The sequence below is a fragment of the Protopterus annectens genome, chromosome 4.part0 (assembly GCF_019279795.1).
Source record: "Protopterus annectens isolate FY-2018-M chromosome 4.part0, PAN1.0, whole genome shotgun sequence".
In the NCBI taxonomy this organism is placed as follows: Eukaryota; Metazoa; Chordata; order Ceratodontiformes; family Protopteridae; genus Protopterus; species Protopterus annectens.
In genome coordinates, this window is record NC_056733.1 from 1,392,860,108 (window position 1) to 1,392,879,705 (window position 19,598).

At 40.3% G+C, this 19,598-nt stretch overlaps 1 protein-coding gene across 1 annotated transcript in view; it reads right to left on the minus strand.

Moving 5' to 3' along the window:
• Positions 1-2,861: 2,861 nt before the first annotated feature.
• CATSPER3 (cation channel sperm associated 3) overlaps positions 2,862-19,598 on the minus strand; it is an 824,052-nt gene continuing 807,315 nt past the window's right edge. The window contains exon 7 of the mRNA XM_044069898.1: positions 2,862-3,109. Within this exon, the coding sequence (XP_043925833.1) occupies positions 2,995-3,109 (115 nt within the window). The 3' untranslated portion in view covers positions 2,862-2,994. The remainder of the gene's footprint in view (positions 3,110-19,598) is intronic.

The window sequence follows — 19,598 nt, forward strand, 5'->3', positions numbered from 1 at the left end:
CTGTGATTTGTTGACAGTAAAGAATGGACTTATCTCATTGGTGGTTTTTGTGTATAGAAAAATTGCTACCGTCGAGATGTTTTCGTTTGGGAAAAGTAGAGTGTAAAGGAATGAGAGTTTCTATAGGGTAACTCCACTGGTTATAATCATTTGGTTGATGGTCGGTTTAAGGTATTTTCTACATTTTTGTGACAATATTGATCATCTGACGGATTCCTTGATTTGGGTAGTTTTCTACTGTCGTATTCCCATGTTTGGTCTTGTATTTGGTATTTTGGAAGAGTTTCTGGGTATAGTTTCCTGATAAACTGACCCGGCTATAAGATTGATTTGTGATGAGTATCCCCTGTGATTGATGTTATTGGATTTAAGTCCTATTGATATTCTTTTAGGGATGATATGTTGGGATATTCTTTTTATTCATAAATTGGGATTTTGGAATGTGTTCAATACCCCAAATTTTGGATTTTACATTCATGTATGTTTGTATTGTACTCTGGAAATGTCTTTTAGACAGATGTTTGCAGTGTATTTTTCAATCCCGAATTTCAAATGTGTATCATTCAGTAATTTATTCAAGATGTATTTCAAAAGTAAATCTATTACCCCAAATAATGCCATTCCAATCAAACCAATTTTTCAATGATGGTAGCTCTCCCTCCTCCTACCAACCAGTAATGTCATTTATCTCCCTCCATATCTATTTCAGGTAAATAGAATATATGTTTCAAGAAATCTGTATGTTGTTTCATCTATGTATCCCATAAAGAGATTTCCTTGTAGATGGGCGCGATCTTTTGTATATGGCCTGTATAGATTTTGGTCAAAGACATCCTGTTCATTGGATATAGAGATTATTTTTGGCACCACATATTTCCGCCATACACACATTTGTCCGTAAAATGCTCCTGGTGGATATGAATTAGCTTTGTTCATTCCGTCATCCAGATTAAGGTGCCGCAGGGGGATACTGGTCCATAGAGGATACATCCAATATTGCACATAAGAAGTTCATCCCTGAGTGGTGAACCGTATCTTCATCCAGTGTATGGTATGCTTGGTTCCGTAATAAATCCAAGATAATGGTTTCAACTTTCGATGAAAGAATTGCTTGGCAGGTTCTTTTTAACTGAACCGTGTTGTGAATCTTTAGTAGAAATTGGATTATAGTTATAGAGATCTAGAAGATCTTGGATATTGATATTGTTTTTGAATCTTTGGTTTAACTATCAGATATTTCTTCATCTTTGAAATTATATATCATATTTGATACCAGTTCTTGAAGAGAAATGAAATTCAATATAGTTTTCCATATTAGGTGTTGGATCAATCTCCATCTTCCTGTGAGTGGTGGTGATTTGATGGTGAGCTGTGCCCCCAGATGTTCTGCTAATCATTGTCACCAACCACAACCGCACCCCTTGTATGGAATGATTGTATGGCTGTTTTTGTTTTAACAAGGTTGGTTATGTTGATAATTGTTGTCCAAGTAGTGTGTATGTTGAGGAATGGAAAATAGTGAAATGTAAATCTTTAATAATTTTGTGTTTTGGACAGAGTAACAAGGTTGAATTGGATTTGTTTAAAGTTCTTTGTTTGAAATTCAGTGTTTTTTGACAGCTGTTGAAACAAGTTTTTGGAGTCTAACTTTTCTGCAAAATTCACAGATGCCAGATACAAAAGTGCAAAATCTAAGAACAAAGAATTCTAGGATAAATATCAATCAAGATGCCAATGCATAAAATTCGAGTCAATAAAAATGTTGATGAAAATCGATGTACAATATTAAATAATGTTGATTTTTCTTATGTGACATTTGTTTACTGTTCATTTACTTTGACCCTGACATTTCTTCTTCTTTAGCACTTGTTGACCCATAAATTGTGTTTGTGATGTTCTACTTTTTAGTAGGGTGTTCCCCCCCAGTACCTTTTTTAGCATTTCTGTAGTCCCCAATTCTGGAGGATAGACCTATGTAACCTGGGCCTGTTTCTGTAAGGATAGACCTAGAGTTTTTTTCGATCTTGGGGGCACATTCTTGGTTTTTTGGGCAAAAGGGCCTTTGATTCTTTATTTCTTGTGTCTGCCCTTTTTGGTTCTGTCTTTATGTAATTGTCTTCTTTTTTTTCTTACTTTTTTGTGTCACTTCTTTGTCTTGGTAATTTCTTACTTTTTAAGGAGTGTTTCTCTGATGAAAAAATAATCTGCATTCTTTATGTGACAAGTTTTGCTAGTCCCCTCATGCTGTTTTTTAATGTATCTTATTTTTTTTTTCACTTTCATATGTGATATGATTCTTTCACTATCTTGATGACATGGTGATGTTAAGCAGTATTTGCCCTTATTTTGTTGCCACTTCTTAATTACTTTGCTCATCTTGATTGTACAAGTCTTTATTTTTGGTCTTATGGTTTTGTATTGTTATGTTTTTTGCTTGCAAATATTTTTGAAAAATGCCTTGTTGATTGAATGATTTGTTTTGTTTTATGATGGAAGGAATTTTCATTGGTTTCCATTTGGATCACATGGATCAGATCAGTTCTGTTCAGATCATGGGTATCATTTTGTCAATACCAAAAAGAAAATTTTAAATCATCCTTATGACAGCCTAATAATATAATAGTTTGTCTAGATCCATGACAATTGGTTGCAGTAGCTTTATCCACAAGGCTCTGAGAATAAAAGTAAAAAATTCAAAACGGTAGGGTTCTAAGCCACAAGCCAGGAAGGGAGGAGTAAAGAGATGGGATCACATCACACTTGCTTGCCTGGCACCAGCCTAACTTGCTAGCTACATCCTTACATAATATTCTAACAAAAAAGCATATACATAATGTATAAATGACAGTTTGCACTTTAGCTAGATGTAATCTAAGGCAGTGTGTTTTATTTAAAGCAATATTCTGTAATTATACTGGTCTATTTTCACTAAAAGTGCAACAGTGTTTTGCAGATTGACACATTTAAGAAAGACTTATACAATGCTTAACAACATCACGTGGTATGATCAGCTGGAGGTGATACTTGTCCTGAAAGCTGTGTTGTGTTGCTGATGTCTTCTGAGAGGGCACTTAAAATGGGTGAAATCTCGGAATACATTTGAAAGAGCCTGAAAAATAAAATTAAAATGTATTATCAAAATAAATCTTTCTGTGTTGATATGTTTCAACAATAAAGCATACTCTTCCTTTTTAAATAGTAATTATGGAAATCAAGTCAGGACTGTCAGTGGAAACTAAGCAAATGTTAATTTATTACATGCAAACAAAAAATATTTGTTTCTAATAAAAGAACAGTCCAGCTTCAAAATGAAAACTGCATTTGTATTTTAGCAAGTGATGCATTCCAGTAGTAATTATTTCTGCTCAAAGTTAAACAAATAATTTGCGTTATTTCTTGTTATGAAAATATGCTATGCTAAGGTGGCACGCAGGCTAAGCTGAAGAGTGCACTTGGTTGCTCACATGATTTCAAATGAATGTTCTTGACTCTTAGAAAACTAATCAAGCAATGTAATAAGTAGCAACGGTTTAATTTCAGTTTCATGTCTAATTTTTAGAACTTTTATTGCTCTATGCTACACTTTTCAGATTATGCAATACATCTTTGTATTTCATGATTGTGAACTCTGTTGAATGGGTCTGACATAGTTCTTTCTGTTTCGTATTTCATGTCTTTCTTAAGTTGGGTAGTGTGATTCATAAATGCATGAATTAAACAGTTATATGTGAAAAATCAAATTATTTTACTGATAATTCTGCTGCGTATTACACAGATTTGCTATTAAGCATGACGTATAATGTACAAATAAAAAATACTTCACACTGGAATAGCAGTTGAACAATGCATCTTGCTAAGTAACAATACAATAAGCGAGTAACAGATCCAGAAACAAAGTCCAAACAGTCTCTTCTCTGCAGCTGAATTACTTTAGCTGACTTAAAGGTGACACACTCCATAAGTCCATAAATACCCAAGTTTGAAAGGAGGATGAAAACTGGCATGTAAAAGATATGTGGTCCAAATCTCATTATTCAGTTCTACTACAGCACACACACACACACACACACACACACACACACACACACACACACACACACACACACACACACACACACACACACACACACACACACACACACAAAGATGGGCATGTATTGTCAATGGACTATTCCTTGAAGGAGGCAATGCATTTTATGCACCCTTGCAAGCATGAGAATCACAAATAGCAGGTACTTACAGGCTTACAACAATAATCCTCAGGTATTCAGTTGACAGACACTGAAGTATAGCAATGAAACTGTACAGTCAGAAATCATTTTAATAAAAGTATTTCACAATGCCAACCACCTAAGAAGAGGGAAAAGCCACACATAGTGCCAGAAACAGTGATAAAATAAAACTTCTGTATTCTGGTACAAAGGTGATAGAATGCCTGACTAGCTTAAATTACTTTTGTTTAATAAAACAGCAAACTGCAAGCATGTGATTTTGGAGAAATCACAAGCCTTAGTAACAATCAATTTTTGTCTAAAACTGTATCACATGACCACTATTCATTCAGTTAATGTAAAAAATGAAAGTTATGTACTTACCATAATGATACATCTGTGTTGTCTACTTCCATCCTTCCTTGAAGGATGGTCCTCGGATTAGAACTGGATTTGACTTTGGCTACTCTCAAGCTTTGGATCTTGTGCTCAGGCTCCTAGCCTTACCATAATAAAGAAAGATAACTTAAATCAAGTTTGCCTCCATACCATAATAAAGGAGACTTCCCCCACATTTGTAAAAACAAAGAAACTACATAGTACAAAGAAACCAGTTGTCAGGCCTAGTACTTAAAGAGCACTTGATCAAGCCAAGGTAACTCAGTATGGTCACTCCAGTAGTTATGAAAAAAGAATACAAGAAAGGGTGAAGGAGAGAGATAAGTTGAGGAAGGCCAGGTAAGACAGAAGATCTGTGACTGACCTCAGCACCCAAGGAGGGTGAATCAGATAAAGCCAGAGGAAGGGAAACTACATTTGTCATGGTCAGAAGGGAGCAATGAGGGTCACTGTGGCCTTTCTCATCAATGCTTTCGGAAAGAATTTTGGTATGAGACAGAGTGGAGGAAATGTGTACAGAAGTCTGGAGGACAACTGTGGATCAAAGCATCCATCGGTTACTCTGCCTACTGAGGTATAAGGGCAAAGTACCTGCTGCACTTGGTATTGCATGGAGAAGCAAAGAAATTGAAGCAAGGTTGGTCCTAATGGCTGAATAGCTGATCCACCATTGTTGGATTGAGGGACCACTCATGAGGGAAACGGATAGACATGCTCAACCTGTCCTCTAGAACATTTGACTTCCCTGGAATGTGCCTTGCTGTCAGAAAGTGGTGAGAAGACACCACCCATTGCCACACTGTCATGGCCTCCAGACACAAGTAGTAGGATAGTATTTCTCCCTGTTTGTTGATATACCAGACAACTGGCATACTATCCATCTGAACTGAAATCACACTTGGGAGGAGAATGTCCTGGAAGATGTGCTTTCTAGTAAGACCACTCTCATCTCCAAAATGCTAATGTGAAGGCTCGCCTCATAAGCAGCCATGTGCCTTGGACCATCTTTTCAAGACACCCTAAGAGGGAAGCATCAGTGGTTACTGTGGCTTGTGGTAAGGGTAGAACAAAGGGATGTTCTTGATTTACTATGGGGAACTCCAGGATCTGCAAATCTTTGTGAGTGAAACCTAAAAATTCATGGGCTGATGTCTAATTGACTCCAGAATCAACAGGGTCTACTGGAGAATTTTCATGCAATACCTGGCATGAGGAATCAGGGTGATGGCAATCTCCATTGAACCCAGGAGGTGCAGAATCAATTTTGCTGGTGGCTTCTGAAGACATTGGAGCAAGAAGACCCATTGCTGAACCAGAAGTTCCCTGGTTGTGGCAGTGAGGAGCTAATCATTTAAATATTGAGAACACTCAGAACCCTAGCAGTCTGAGATAAACTGCAACCACTGCCATCCATTCAGTGAACACCCAGTGGGGCTGTAGTGAGACCAATGGGTAGTGCCCTTAATTGGAAATAACTGACTCCAAACCAGAAATGGAAAAAATTTCCAGGAATGCCTCGCTATCTTGAACTCTATATATCTCCAGGATTCCTGGAGATATAGAGTGCATCTAATTGTCCTTCCTCAGAAGAGGTGAAATGAAATGGCCATCCAGAACTTTGCCTGCTTTACAACTGAATGCGTCGACTAAGGTCCAAAATTGGCCTTGGGTCCCCTGTCTTTTTGGAACTATAAATAATCTGGAATAGACTCCAGATTCTAACTGGACTGGGGGGACCTGCTGGATGACTCTTTTTTCCAACAGCTTTAAGACTTCTGCTGTTGTGAATTTCATCTTATCGGGTGGCACTGTGGGAATCTTTCTTTTCTTTACAGGAGGGGAAAAAAAGGAATAGCGCAGCTTCAGCACTCAAGTATTTAATGTGATGGCTTTCTATGCTTGAGGGTGCAGGGATAAGCACCACCTGACTTCTTCCAGAGTGCGACAGTCAGACAATTCTTCAGCAGCACTGGGAGGATTCTGAATAAAATGACTGTGAAATCCCTGATTCTGACATCTGCCTTTGCCCCTAGTGTGATGTCCATTGAAACTGATCCCCCGCCTCAGCAGGATCTGTCTGCAGGAGCATCCTGGTTGAACCATATCTTCTGACCACGCCTCTAATTCCTGAAAATGTTCTCTGAGGGGTATAGAAGCAGATTCCAATGACAGAAAGGGTCTTACCATCTTGCTGTTCCTGGTGAGAGTTTACTTACACCTTCAGTCTGGACAGTGTTGAACCATCAAAGGGGATATTAAGGAAGAACATATTGAAGCCTTCCACAAAGTCACAGAATTGCGTCAAGGCATGCCGGCCGATGGCTATGCTGGTTCCTGCTGCTCTTGCTGTACCATCAACTGCATTAGAAAACAAACACAAGGCTACATTGGACATTGACTGTGAGGTAGACAGCTGGGATTCCTGTGTTTTTTTGGATGTCTTTCAGTAGGTTACCCGAGAAGGACTTGATGAGTTCCTCAGTCAAATCCCTCTAGAAATGTTCATGTTGGCCAGGTAGTTCAGCACTCTGAGTGTGAAAGTTGCTGACACATACACCCATTTCCCAAACCTCTCCAATGCTCTTGATTCTCTGTTAGGAGGATGGATAGACATACTCTCTTCAGAGAGTTTCTTTTTAGTGGTTGCTGCCATAACCATGGGATCTACCAGGGTACCCTTGCTCCAGTGTACTCTGTCATTTGGCGTGACTCGAATTTTTACCTGGCTTCTTAGAAACTGGCTCTGACATATCAGGATCTTTCCAAACCCGCTGAGCTACCAGGCCTTTAAGTATATCAGCAGGTGATTCCACCTTGGTGGTAGAAGACCAAGCTCCAAAAACTTCAAGGAAGATAGACTCCTCAGAGGAGGGTGTATCGGTGGACCAATCCCCTCACTGTTTCATCAGTTCCAAAATGTTACCAAAGGTGATGTTCTCTAAAGAGGATCCACCCCCATCATCCAAGTCTATGTCTTCTGTGACTAACTCTGGGGAAGAATCTAAATGTCTCCTCTTACAAGTCTGCTTTCTGGGACCTTTCCTTGAAAGGACTTCTGGAAATAGGTCAGAATCAGATTGGGAGCTCATGTGGTGAGCAGCCCTGAGACTGAATGAAGCTGACCATCCCTGTTGACCTGGATAAGCACAGTCAAAAGAAATGTCCAAAAGGGGCTGGGATAGAGATGTGCATGAAGAAAGCACCTGTTTTCTTGGTCTGGCAAGAACCCTTTCAAAAACCATAAATCCTGAAGTGGAGATCAGGACAGAAGTGACTTTCCTACTTTTAAAATGAGATGTATTAAGACCTTCCCCCAACTCAACCTTTCCAGCATCTGAAGTCAACAAAGGATCTGAGCTATCGAGTGCTGAATACCTAGGGTGGGAGACAGCGCTGAAAGTTTAAGTGTCAAATTCACACCTTGAGCCCCAGCACCTATGCCTCACCTTTAACACTCATTCTAATCCAAAGTCACTGGAGCTGACAGAGTAAGAGATACTGTCAGAGTAAAAGTCGACAAGACTGTTGGCTCCAAAATGGGTGCTCCTGGGATGCTCAGACACATGCACCTTGGATCCAATGGACAGACCAGAATGGGAAATACCAGTGGAAGGGTTGTGGGAGCTGTTCTTAGAACATCTAGCATGGATGTTGCCAGTAGAACCCCTAGATGAATTAGCATCTGAATGAATCTCCACATCATCCTATTGACATTTGCCTCAGTGAGGCTTCTCAATGAAACAACAGACCTGGAAGATGAAGCCACTGAAAGTGGTCTTTACGAGAACCTCTCCTGCAGGAAGGATGAATGCAGCCAAGGGCTTATAAGTTCAAGCGAGAATTGGGGAGGAGAAATTGGTGACTGGATCCAAGTCAGAACTGGATCTATTTGCCTAGAAATATTTCGTGCCAGACTCAAGGGCTCCAAGGAGACTAGAAACATTTTCCTGGTCTTGTCTGACCTTTTTTCTGATGCTTTATCTTTCTCTCTTTCTTTCTCCTTTGATTTTGCCTTGTTTTTTTCCCGATTTAGCTAGGGACACAGAATGAGTAGAAATGGAGGCTGAAAACAGGGTAGATTTGGACAGTGATAATGCCTTTTAATACTAATCTGTCTCTATGTTCCTGTAGGGTCCTAGTACCAAATAAGGCACAAGTCTTGCATTCAATGTCTAGATGAGATGCTCCCAGGCAGTAGACAAAGAGGGAGTGCGGGTCCTGAGGTGGAATCTTGTGGCTGCAGGCTGTACACTTTTTAAATCCTTGAACACTGTCTGCCATGGAAAGGCACACTAAATGACAAACATAATACAATCTTGTCAGAAAAAAAAAGAGCCAACTATCCTCAAAACCAAGAAACTATATATATCTATATATATATATATATATATATATATATATATATATATATATATATATATATATATATAGACAGAGAGAGAGAGAGAGATAATTATTTTAAGATAGGAAAATTAACTATAGCAAACAGCACTAGGAGAAAAAAGGCATTTTTAGTAATACATATATTATGTATTATATATATATACAGATATTAAGAGGAGAGGAGATAAAAGGAGGAAAAAACTGCTGTAGATGGCACCGAGAAAAAAACTTAGCTGAGATTAAACATCAGAGCCCTTGATGACACATCCTTCTCGATCAGGTGGCAAATGCGATTTGAAGTATTTGGAGGAAGAGAGGCATTATGGGCATGGAAGGAGTCAGAGCCTGGGATCCACAGTTTCTAAAAAGTGACAAGGTCAGATCTGGTTAAATCTGATAAAATAAAGGTTGAATCAGATGAAAAAGGAAACATTGGATCGTCCTGGAGTGTATGTCTATTTTTTATGTGGTAGTATGCATCCTGAAGCTCAATCGATCATATCTAGTCGTCCTTCCTTGGAAATAGGATACTGGACTGCACCATGAACATCCAGAATTTTGTTTGCTTTATGAATCTGTTCAAGCAACTTGGGTCCAAAATTGGCCTGAGTTCCCCATTCTTTTTGGCATTAAAGAGTCTTGAGTAAATTCCTGCTCCTTGTTGGAATGGTGGGATCTCTTGGACAACTCAATTTCTTAGCAGCTTTTTAATTTCTGACACTGCTGCTTTTCTTTGCATGGCTGGAATGTAGGGAAATTTCTTTAAGCATCAAGGAAGGTATAGAAAGGGCATAGAACAGCCTCTGGTTATTATGTTCTGCACCCAGACATCTTGAGTAATGGACATCAAGTCAGTAGGGTGCAGGGACAAGCTCCCCCCAACTGCTTCCAGAAGATGGCAGTCAGGCAAATGTTCAGGAGTACTGATAGGGCCTCTCAGAAGAGAGAACCCAAAAGCCCTGGCTCTGCAGACTACCTCTTCCCCAGGGGTGATGTATACCATTGGAATCCCCCTCTCTGTCAGGGGAGGCTCACTCATGGAGTGTCAAGTTCAAACCCTTGAGACTTCCAGAACCAAAATTTCCTCCCACCCTTTTGGTATCTTAAAAAGATCCTCTGGGGAGTCTAGAAAACCAGATCCCTATTGCAGACAGTATCTTATTTTCTTGTTCATTACTGTATAGTGTTTCTTTAACTTTTGGACCAAAGAATATCAATCCATCACAGGGGGCTTTGACAAAGGACATCTTAAAATGTTCTGCAAAATTGCATAGGTATATTGAAACATTCCTCCTTACGGTTATGCCGGTGCCCACAGCTCAAGCAGTGCCTTCTGTAGTATTGGAAATGAGTCGCATTGAGACATTAGACAAGGATTGGAGGATAGCTGACTATGAGTCAATGGATTTTTTTCTCCTCAGTAGACAGGGACCCTGAGAGACAGAGAGAGAGAGAGAGAGAGATTTGAAAGCTCCTTGGTCAAATCCCTCTGGAAGAGCGTAACATGTACCAGGTAATTCAGCACCTTGATAAGGTCACTTATGTGTAGACTTGCTTCCCAAATCTGTCCAATGTCTGACACTCTGGGTTAGGGGGGATGGACAGTGGAACTCTCGTCTGCTATTTCCTTCTTGGTGGCTACCACCACCACCATGGAATTCAAAGTCAGATCCATGCTCCAATAAAGGCTGTCTTTTGGTAATATCAGGAATTTGTTGAGCTTGGATGAGATTAGTTCAGTCATGTCCAGTTCCTTCCATGCTCATTTTGAGATTAAGTCTTTCATCTTGTCCGCATGAGGGATCAAACATTAAATAGATGGGCCAGCCCCAAAAGCTTTGAGAAATACTGATTCCTCCTGGGAAGGGGCTTCAAAGGAACACATTCCTTTCTAAGAAGTTCTAAAATTTTGCCAAATGAGACATCTTCAAGAGGGGACCTTAGGATTCTCCGTCAATGAAGTCAGCAGACTGGGACCCTCCTTTTGCACCTATGTTTCTGATGAACCTCCCCAGTGGAAAAGGACTCAGAAGCCAATTGGGGTCCTCAGTGTGGAAAGATCCAAGACTTTTGGAGACTGGCTGCCCCCATGGGATAGAAACAAAAGGATCTGGACCTGGGGAAACCCTGTAGAGGAGGAATGGATCTCAGCCTGAGATGGAAGTTTGCTCCCTAGAATGAGACTGCACTCTCTCAAAAGCAGAGATGGAGACCTTTTCTATAGGAGCCATGACTCCCAAGGAAAACGGATCTCAAGATCCCCCAGCCAGCTGTGAGACAGGCATAGGAGCCAAAAATGAAGCCCCAAGAAAGAGGAATGGCTATTAGGGTCTTGGAGTTGGGCCTTCTCCCCAGGTCTGATGCCAGTGCCTCAGATTTGAGTTGACTGAATCAGAGAAACCTCTGGATTTGAAGAAAACCATGATTTTGGATCTGAAGTGGACATACCTTAGGAGGTGCTCAGATCTGATAGCCCCAACTCCGCTGTATGCATTGGGAAGGAGCAATGATCTGATTACGGGCAGTGACCAATCCTCTGACTCCAACAAGTGTCTCAGCCAGAAGGAACCCAGGCTGGATATAGGTCCTGAGGTCCTCATCAGCTTCAGAAAGACTCCTGGAGGACTTGAGTCAAGAAAGGAAGCTGTGGAGGATGGTTTGGAGATCCAATGGAGAGACTTCTCCTGAAGATTGGAGAATCTCAGTCTGGGTGATACTAGCTCCAGAGAAAAATATGGCTCCAGCAAGACAGGTGTACCACATCCACTGAGAACTAGCTCTGATGAGAAGATTGAATCAGATGCTTTAGATATCTTTGGAGCGAATCCCAAGGAATGGGAGTGATTTGGGGACCACTTTTTTTTGGTTCCTTGGATTTCTCCTTTTCTTTTTCTTACCATTCACATGACTTTTGTCAGTCTTAGAATGATCAGCTTTTTTTCTTGGCTACAGAAGTAGCAAAAGAAGAAGTGAAGGAATGAGCAGAGGGAACTTCTACAGAGGCAGGGAGGTGGGCCCTTAAGAACCAAAGTATTCCTCCAGTCAACATGGGCCCTATGCCAAAAGGCCTCACAGAAGCTGCACTGGTCTCACACACACACACACACACACACACACACACACACACACACACACACACACACACATATATATATATATATATATATATATATATATATATATATATATATATATATATATATACACTACTTTCTACTTTTAAGGGTAAGGCAAAGTTTAAGAACTGGTGATAAAAACTCTACAACAAAGAGAGAAAGTGAGGAAAAAATAAGATACACCCCCCCCAAAATTGCACTTATCTATGTAAACAAGCCCGAGCACAGAAAACCACATCTGTAGCAACTGAGTGGCAAAGAAGATCTGTTGGAATCTTTCCTCTTGCAAGGGATTATGGGTAAGAGTAGGCACCTACGTGTAGGATCTAAAGCTTGAGAGAGCCTGAAGTCAGATCTGACTAGGATCCATGGACAAATCATTGAGGAACAGATGGAAGAGACAACATCAGATCTGTTATTAAAATAGACTTATATCGCTTAAAAAGAAGTTTCTGATAGCAAATAAGCTTTAACAATGTCTATAAACTATGTTGTTTCCACTGTCTTTCTTATATCAGAAAATTTTTCTTTTATTATTGTTTTAAAACTTCACTCTGGTTTGTATACGTAAAACCTATCCCATTTGTACCTTGTTAGGTATAGCAACCTCTCTGTCTCATGCAAAATAAAATCATCATAACAATAATGTTTATCTTAAACTGGATAAACACAGACATTTATAATATCTATATCCTCATTTCATACAGCCATTACATTTATACATATTGGAGCCAAATGCAAATGAGGTAGTTTTCATGAAGACAAAAATTAAGCAAAGACATTCCAAATATGCTGTTTATGAAGCAGAATTTAAAATGAGCACTCTGCAACTAGTAAAACAAAGTAGCACAGGTGGTCATTTCAAGAATGATTTAGAAAGTAAAGATGTGCAAGTAAACTCACCATAATAGTATATCCTGAAATATATCAAATAGATATTTGTGGAAGTAGCCTTGAATATATACATATATATATATATATATATATATATATATATATATATATATATATATATATATTCACTTTATATCTTCGAAATACTGAAATATTGAAATTCAGTATGTCGTGGCTATAAAGTGAAAACCTGAAAAGAACGAAAACTCAGAAGCTCGAAATTCAAAATCTCGCATATTGGAGATTTTGAATTACCACTTCTGGAGTACACAAACACACATTTTCCTCCCCACACAAAAACACAAGCTCTGTCCTACATAAAAGCAGGGGGGCAAGCCCCCCTGCACCCCCCATGTGGGGGCTGTGCCCCCCACACCCACTCTACTTAAATATTCTAACTCCAAGGTCGCACTACATACAAAAATACACAAAACACCAACCACCCAAGCTACATTCTCCTCGCACACACATCACAGTAACAAAACACACCACAGCCTTTATCCAAAACCCTTAACACATAAACACTTACCTGAATCCATAAACACAGCGAAACACCAGAAGCGCTAATTCAAGATCTCTGGTATGTGAGATTTTGAATTTCGTCCTTCTGAGTTTTCGTTCTTTTCAAGTTTCTACTTTATGGGCTCGAAATACTGAAATTCGATATTTCAGTATTTCGAGCTTCTAAAGTGAATCCATATATATATATATATATATATATATATATATATATATATATATGTGTGTGTGTGTGTGTGTGTGTGTGTGTGTGTGTTATAGCCCGTCAAGAATATGACAAATGGCCACTTTCTAAAACTTAAGAACACAAGTCTTAACTGCTGAACAGTTTGAAGAGAGTGGTACAAAGTTAGTGGTTAGGGCGTCAAATCTTCAGAGCTTTCTTGCCTCAGAGTAAGGGAGGCTAGAGACCTGGAAGCTATCTATATGGTACAAGAAGTGGAAAATGTCAAAAAAAAAAACATTCTGGCAAAAACATAATAAAATAAGAGCAAGGAAGGGAGAGGTTCCTACTGCAGCAGTTATCTACTTAGATACATTCCATTATGGTAAGTGTACTTATGAAACTGTATTATACTCATCATTAGATCACTGTTGTTTTAGTCTAAGCTGTATGGGTAGAATACTGAAGCTTAGAAAGAAAGAGAGGAGGAGGAAGAAGAAGGATCAAAGTGCAGGAGGCCCTAAGAACAGTCCTAGCACATGCTGCTTTGGAACATAGGTTCACAGGTTCATAGGTAGGTACTAGGCTATTGGCCCTAGGGCCTGTACAACCCTAGCCAAAAAGGTATCCTGGCTTTCGCCACCCAAGAAAATTATTTTCCTGTGCCCCTGTCAAGCAGAACCACAGAAGTGATCCTCGGGGTGAATTTCCTATTACCCAGTCAATCATCAAGATTTTTCTTGAAGAGTGCTAATGAGGAGCTCTGTCTGACACAGATAGGTAGTCTGTTCCAGAGTATGGGAAGTCTCTGGGACAGGAATCTATCCCTTCAGCATGTTCTGTTTATTGTGGTGACAAGGTTTAGGTCCCTAGAGTGTTTCGCTCGGAGGGATTGGGATTTCAAGTGGAGCATGTCCAACAGCTCTGGGTTTGACATAGCTTTGTATGCTAGGCAGAGATCACCTCTGAGTAGGCGATATGCGATGGAGTAAAGCTGGAGTTTTTTGAGACGGTCTGCGTAAGACATCTGTTTGAGGCCAGTAATCCTCTTTGTGCTGTATTTTTGCGGCCTTTCCAGTTGTTGTAGATGTCTTGTGAGGTACATACCAAAAGGGGCGTTGTACTCTATAATGGGTCTAATGAGGGATGAGTAGAGGGGAACAATGACCTCTTTTTTTCTGGATGAGAAACCTTTTGTGATGAGGTGTGCCACGCAGAAGGATTTCCTGATCACTGTGGCAATGTGATTATCAAAAAAGAGACTACTGTCCACCTGTGTCCCAAGGTCTCTTATCACACTTTCGGTATTAAGTAGACTATTGCCTATGTGGTAGTTCATGGGTACAGAGTTTTTAACCAAAGGGGATGACAATGCACTTTTTGGCATTGAGCTTGAGACCATGTCTTTGACACCAGGCATCTGTCTCAGTGAGGCCCTTTTGTAGGATGTCCACATCATTAGGAGTTTCGATTATGGCTCCCAGTTTGCAGTCATCTGCGAATTTAGTTAGCCAAAGACCTTCTGTGTTAGCCTGTACTAAAGAGAAGTAGATAACAAATAGGAGAGGACCCAGGACTGAACCCTGTGGTACTCCACTTGTCACTGGTTTGAAGTCTGATTTGGAGTCTGCTACTTTCACGGTGTGGGTTCTGTCAGTAATCTAGTTGGCAACCCATCTTGTGACATAGGGATTTATATCTAGTTTAGTGAGTTTATATATAATTCCAGAGTGGGGGATGGTGTTGAAAGCCTTGGCGAGATCTGGATAGGCTGTGTGAGCCACCTTACCCTCATCTATGGCTTTGGTGACTACTTCAAAGAAGTCTATCAGGTTTAGGAGACATGATCTGCCTTTTACAAACCCAAACTGTGTGGGGTCCAGAGTTTGGAGATCTCCAATGTCTTTGTTTATGAGTTCCATGATGATACGTTCCATGGCCTTGCAGACTAGGCTCATCAGGCTAATGGGGCGGTAGTTCCCGGGGTCTGTTGTGGCCCCCCCTTTGTGGAGTGGGGTAACTGTCACGGTGTATCATTCAATGGGCACAAAGCCTGAGGTGAGGCTATGACTGAACATGGTACTTAGGTGGGGTGCCAGTTCATTCTGTAGTTCATGTAGAAGGCAGCCTGGGATGTTGTCAGGTCCCATGGATGCTGTGTTCTTGGCTTTGGAGAGTGAGGTTTTTACCTGTGCAGCCATGATTACAGGAACTTTGCATTCTTCCGGTATAAAGATGGGCCCTTTAGGGGGTGAGAGAGGGGGTAAAGTTAGCACTGAACCTAACTGCCAGGATGTTGGCAATATCAGTTGGTTCTATATTTAGTGTCATTGTGCTGTAACTCAGAGCAGATCTGAGTGTTGCCATTGAGATTCTTGACATAGCTATATAATGCTTTGTGGTTGTCTTTAGAATCAGTGGCAATTTTATTTTCATAACTAGCTTTGGAGGATTTTATGAGGGATCTCTGCTTTTACTGAGGCTGACCAGGGAGTTCCTCCAATCGTGGGATTTTACTCTTTTTTGCAACAGTTTCTTTCTTCTGCTGCAGAGTTTGTTTATGGCAGAAGACCACCAGATTGACTTCCTTTTTTTGGAGGATAGCATCTTGGTTCTGTTAGGGATAGCATGATCCATGCACTCGTGTAAGTGCTTATAAAGTGCATTTGTGTAGGATTCAGCAGTCGTACCTCTATTGTCCATCTGCATGGGTGTCATGAAGTTTGCCACTTCTGTCTTAAGAAGCGTGAAGTTGGCTTTAGAGAAATTTTTTATGGTTGTTTCCCTAATGGGGGCTGGGAGCGGGATGTTGATGTCTAGGGTGATTAGCTTGTGGTCGGATCTGACCAATGAGGAGCTGACCTCTGGTGTGGAACACCGGCCACCCATGTTGGTGATGACCAGGTCTAGGATATTGCTGCCCCTGGAGGGGGTGTGGATAAGTTGATCCAAGGCGTTGGAATTGATGATTTCCAGAAAACGTTGAGCAAAAGAGTTGATACATGAGTAGTTTTCTCAGTTAATGGTAGGATAGTTGAAATCACCCATTATTAGAGTGTTGGGTTGCACCTTAATATTTTCCAGTGTATCAAGGAAAAGAGGAGTGGGAATCCTGGGGCATGGTGGGAGGTCTGTAGCAAGCTACAATCTGGATTGCAGTTTTGCCCAGAGTTAGTTGAACTTGGATAATCTCGGATGCATTATGCTGAACCACTAGCTTGGATGTGTGGATATCCTTAATGAATATGGACACGCCTCCACCTTTAGTGTTTCAGTCCGGGTTTGGTGGCCGAAAGATGTTGTATGAATTATAGCCTGGTAATGCAGGGGTGCTCTCTGGAGCTTTGAACCAGGTCTCTGTCACTGCACAGATGTCTATGTTCTCCATTTTAAGGAGTGCCTCGAGTGAGTACATTTTGAGGTTTAGACTTCTAGCATTGAGTAGCATTACCCTCAGATTTTGCTTGCTTGTACCTGTTATGGTGGTGAATTTGTTGATTGAACTTTAGGGCGACAGGTGCAGGCCATCTCTGGCAAAGCAGCGTGGTCTGTCGATCATGTCATGCCAGGCAAACAGATACTGGATTCCCTTAGCATGACACTAGAAGCTTAGCCAATTGTTAAAGTCACTCATTTTGTCCTTGTACTGTGGTATCATTCTGGGTGATGGCAGGATGCTGCTCAGGGCTAGGGTCATACCTACCTGGGCTACAAGATCAGAGAGCTCTTCCATGTCTCTTTTCATGTAGTCCAGGGAGGTACGTATGAGGTCATTCACACCAACATGGACAATGACAGAGTCATATTTGTACTTGTTGTGGAGTGACCTGAGTGCGTGCGTCATGTGGCGGATCCTGGCACCTGACAAGCAGCTGACAGTAACTTATTCCTTGTTTAGCCTGGTGAGTGGAACATCAGTGTGCCTGACTATAGAGTCACCTATGACTATAGTGTTGGGTACGTTATGCCTTATGGGCTGTAGTTGAGTGGTACACTGAGTATGTGGGCTATGTGTCATTTGGGTTGTGTTAGGGGGGTGGAGGTTGCTTGCATTTCTGCTTTGGAGGTCTCTGTCTTTGGGTAGATTTGTACTGAGAGACTCCGCGAATGTAGGTGTGTGTTTTGTGCTTCTGGTGTGTGTGTTTTGGTGGTGTAGGTTTTGAGGGACTGTGTAATGAGTGCGGTGCGGTGCAAGTGTTTACCTTCTCCTCTTGACTGTCTAGGCCAGTTTTTGGTGAAGAGAGCTTTGCTTCCAGTTTGGCTATATAAGTGCATCTCTCACAGGTCGTAGTGTTGGGTGGTAGGAGGAGAGGGTTGTCTGTGTACATGAGGCAATTGCTGCATTGTCCCAAGATGCCCAGACTCATCAGGTAAACAGGAGAAAACAACAGAAGCTGACCTTTAGACATGCCTGAATAGGTGCTTATTTATTAAGTACTAAAAACTGTTTTCCTCTAGACAAGTGGGGAAAGTTGAGTGCTGTAGTAATTTGTAACTTATTTAGTGCTTACAATGAGTTCTGAACAAGTGCCTAGCTCAAAGAAACAGATGAGTGCTAAAACTAAAAAGCTGGCTAGTTGCAAGTGAAACTTTGAAGAACAGACTTTATGGCGCCAGGAATACTTTAATCCCAGTTAAGTGTGTGTGTGTGGGGGGGGGCTTAGGAGCTCAAAAACAGGGAAGAAATTTAATTTGCAGTGCTTTGTAAAGGAGTACACAGATAACCAAGTAGCTGTCTCTACAATACTGCTAGAGTCCATCCCTTTCCAAAAATCCACAAAAGAAGCCAAAGTCCTGGTAGTGGACCTTGACCTTACTTGTAAGTGACTTGTTATGGTGAGAATAACAAAAAGCAATAGTGAAAAAACAACCATTTAGAAGTTGTCTGTTTTGATAATGATTGTCCCTTCTTACCTTTTATGTGAAACAGGAGAAGAAAAATGCCTAACTTTCAGTTTTTTTCCTCCGGGATCCTTCCCCCCCCAAAAAAGACTGAGCTGAGGATAGGACCCTTCCCTGGGAATCAAACTCCTTAGGGCGGCATTCTGGTAGAGCATCATCTACTCCCTCCTATGATACCAAGAAGTGTGGTTTGCATTTTTACAAAGAGATCAGCCAAACAACTACAGAGGGTATGAAATTAAAACAAACAACTGGCAACTTCACTGAAGACTGAATCCACAAAGTTTAATGAAGCGCTTTTTGTCCAAAAACATATTTGAACTTCATCAGATACTAACATTTACAAAAATCAAGTTTAAATAGTCATGTTTAACCATGATTAAAATCAGCTGGTCTTTCCTTTTTAAAATTTAAAGAAAGAGTAGTTCAAATAGCATTATGAACATAATATGCATTTTTCTGTTCTTTAAAACTACCTCATTTAGCAAGCATGTGAATATATATGTTGCAGCTGCAATGTGATGAAATTCATATACGAAAATTCTGTAAAAATGTAGTTTCTTCATTCAGCTAACCTTATATTATAAGCATTTTCAAGTAAAAAAACTGAAGTGAAACATAATTTCTATAATGTTGTTACTACAGTTTTCTATCTCATTAAACTTTTCAGTTTTAAACAACATGTGATAGAACACATGCCGTTTAATCCTGGAAAGTTATAAGCATTGAGACGAATTTGCCAGAGTAACTCCAACTTTTCTAATAATAAGATAAATGGACCTCCTCTTGGATTACTGTCTACTTGATCAAGTATCCAGAATTTAAATGCATGTTTTGGGTATTGTTCTATGTGCTTTTCATAAAGCATTGTCCAGTTTATGTTTATTAATACAATATATATGTTCATATATGCGGTCTCTCATTCTACACTCAGATTTTACCAACATAGAATGAATCACAGTTTTGACATTTAGCCACATATAAGTTCATTTTGGAGTTGCAGTTAACTTT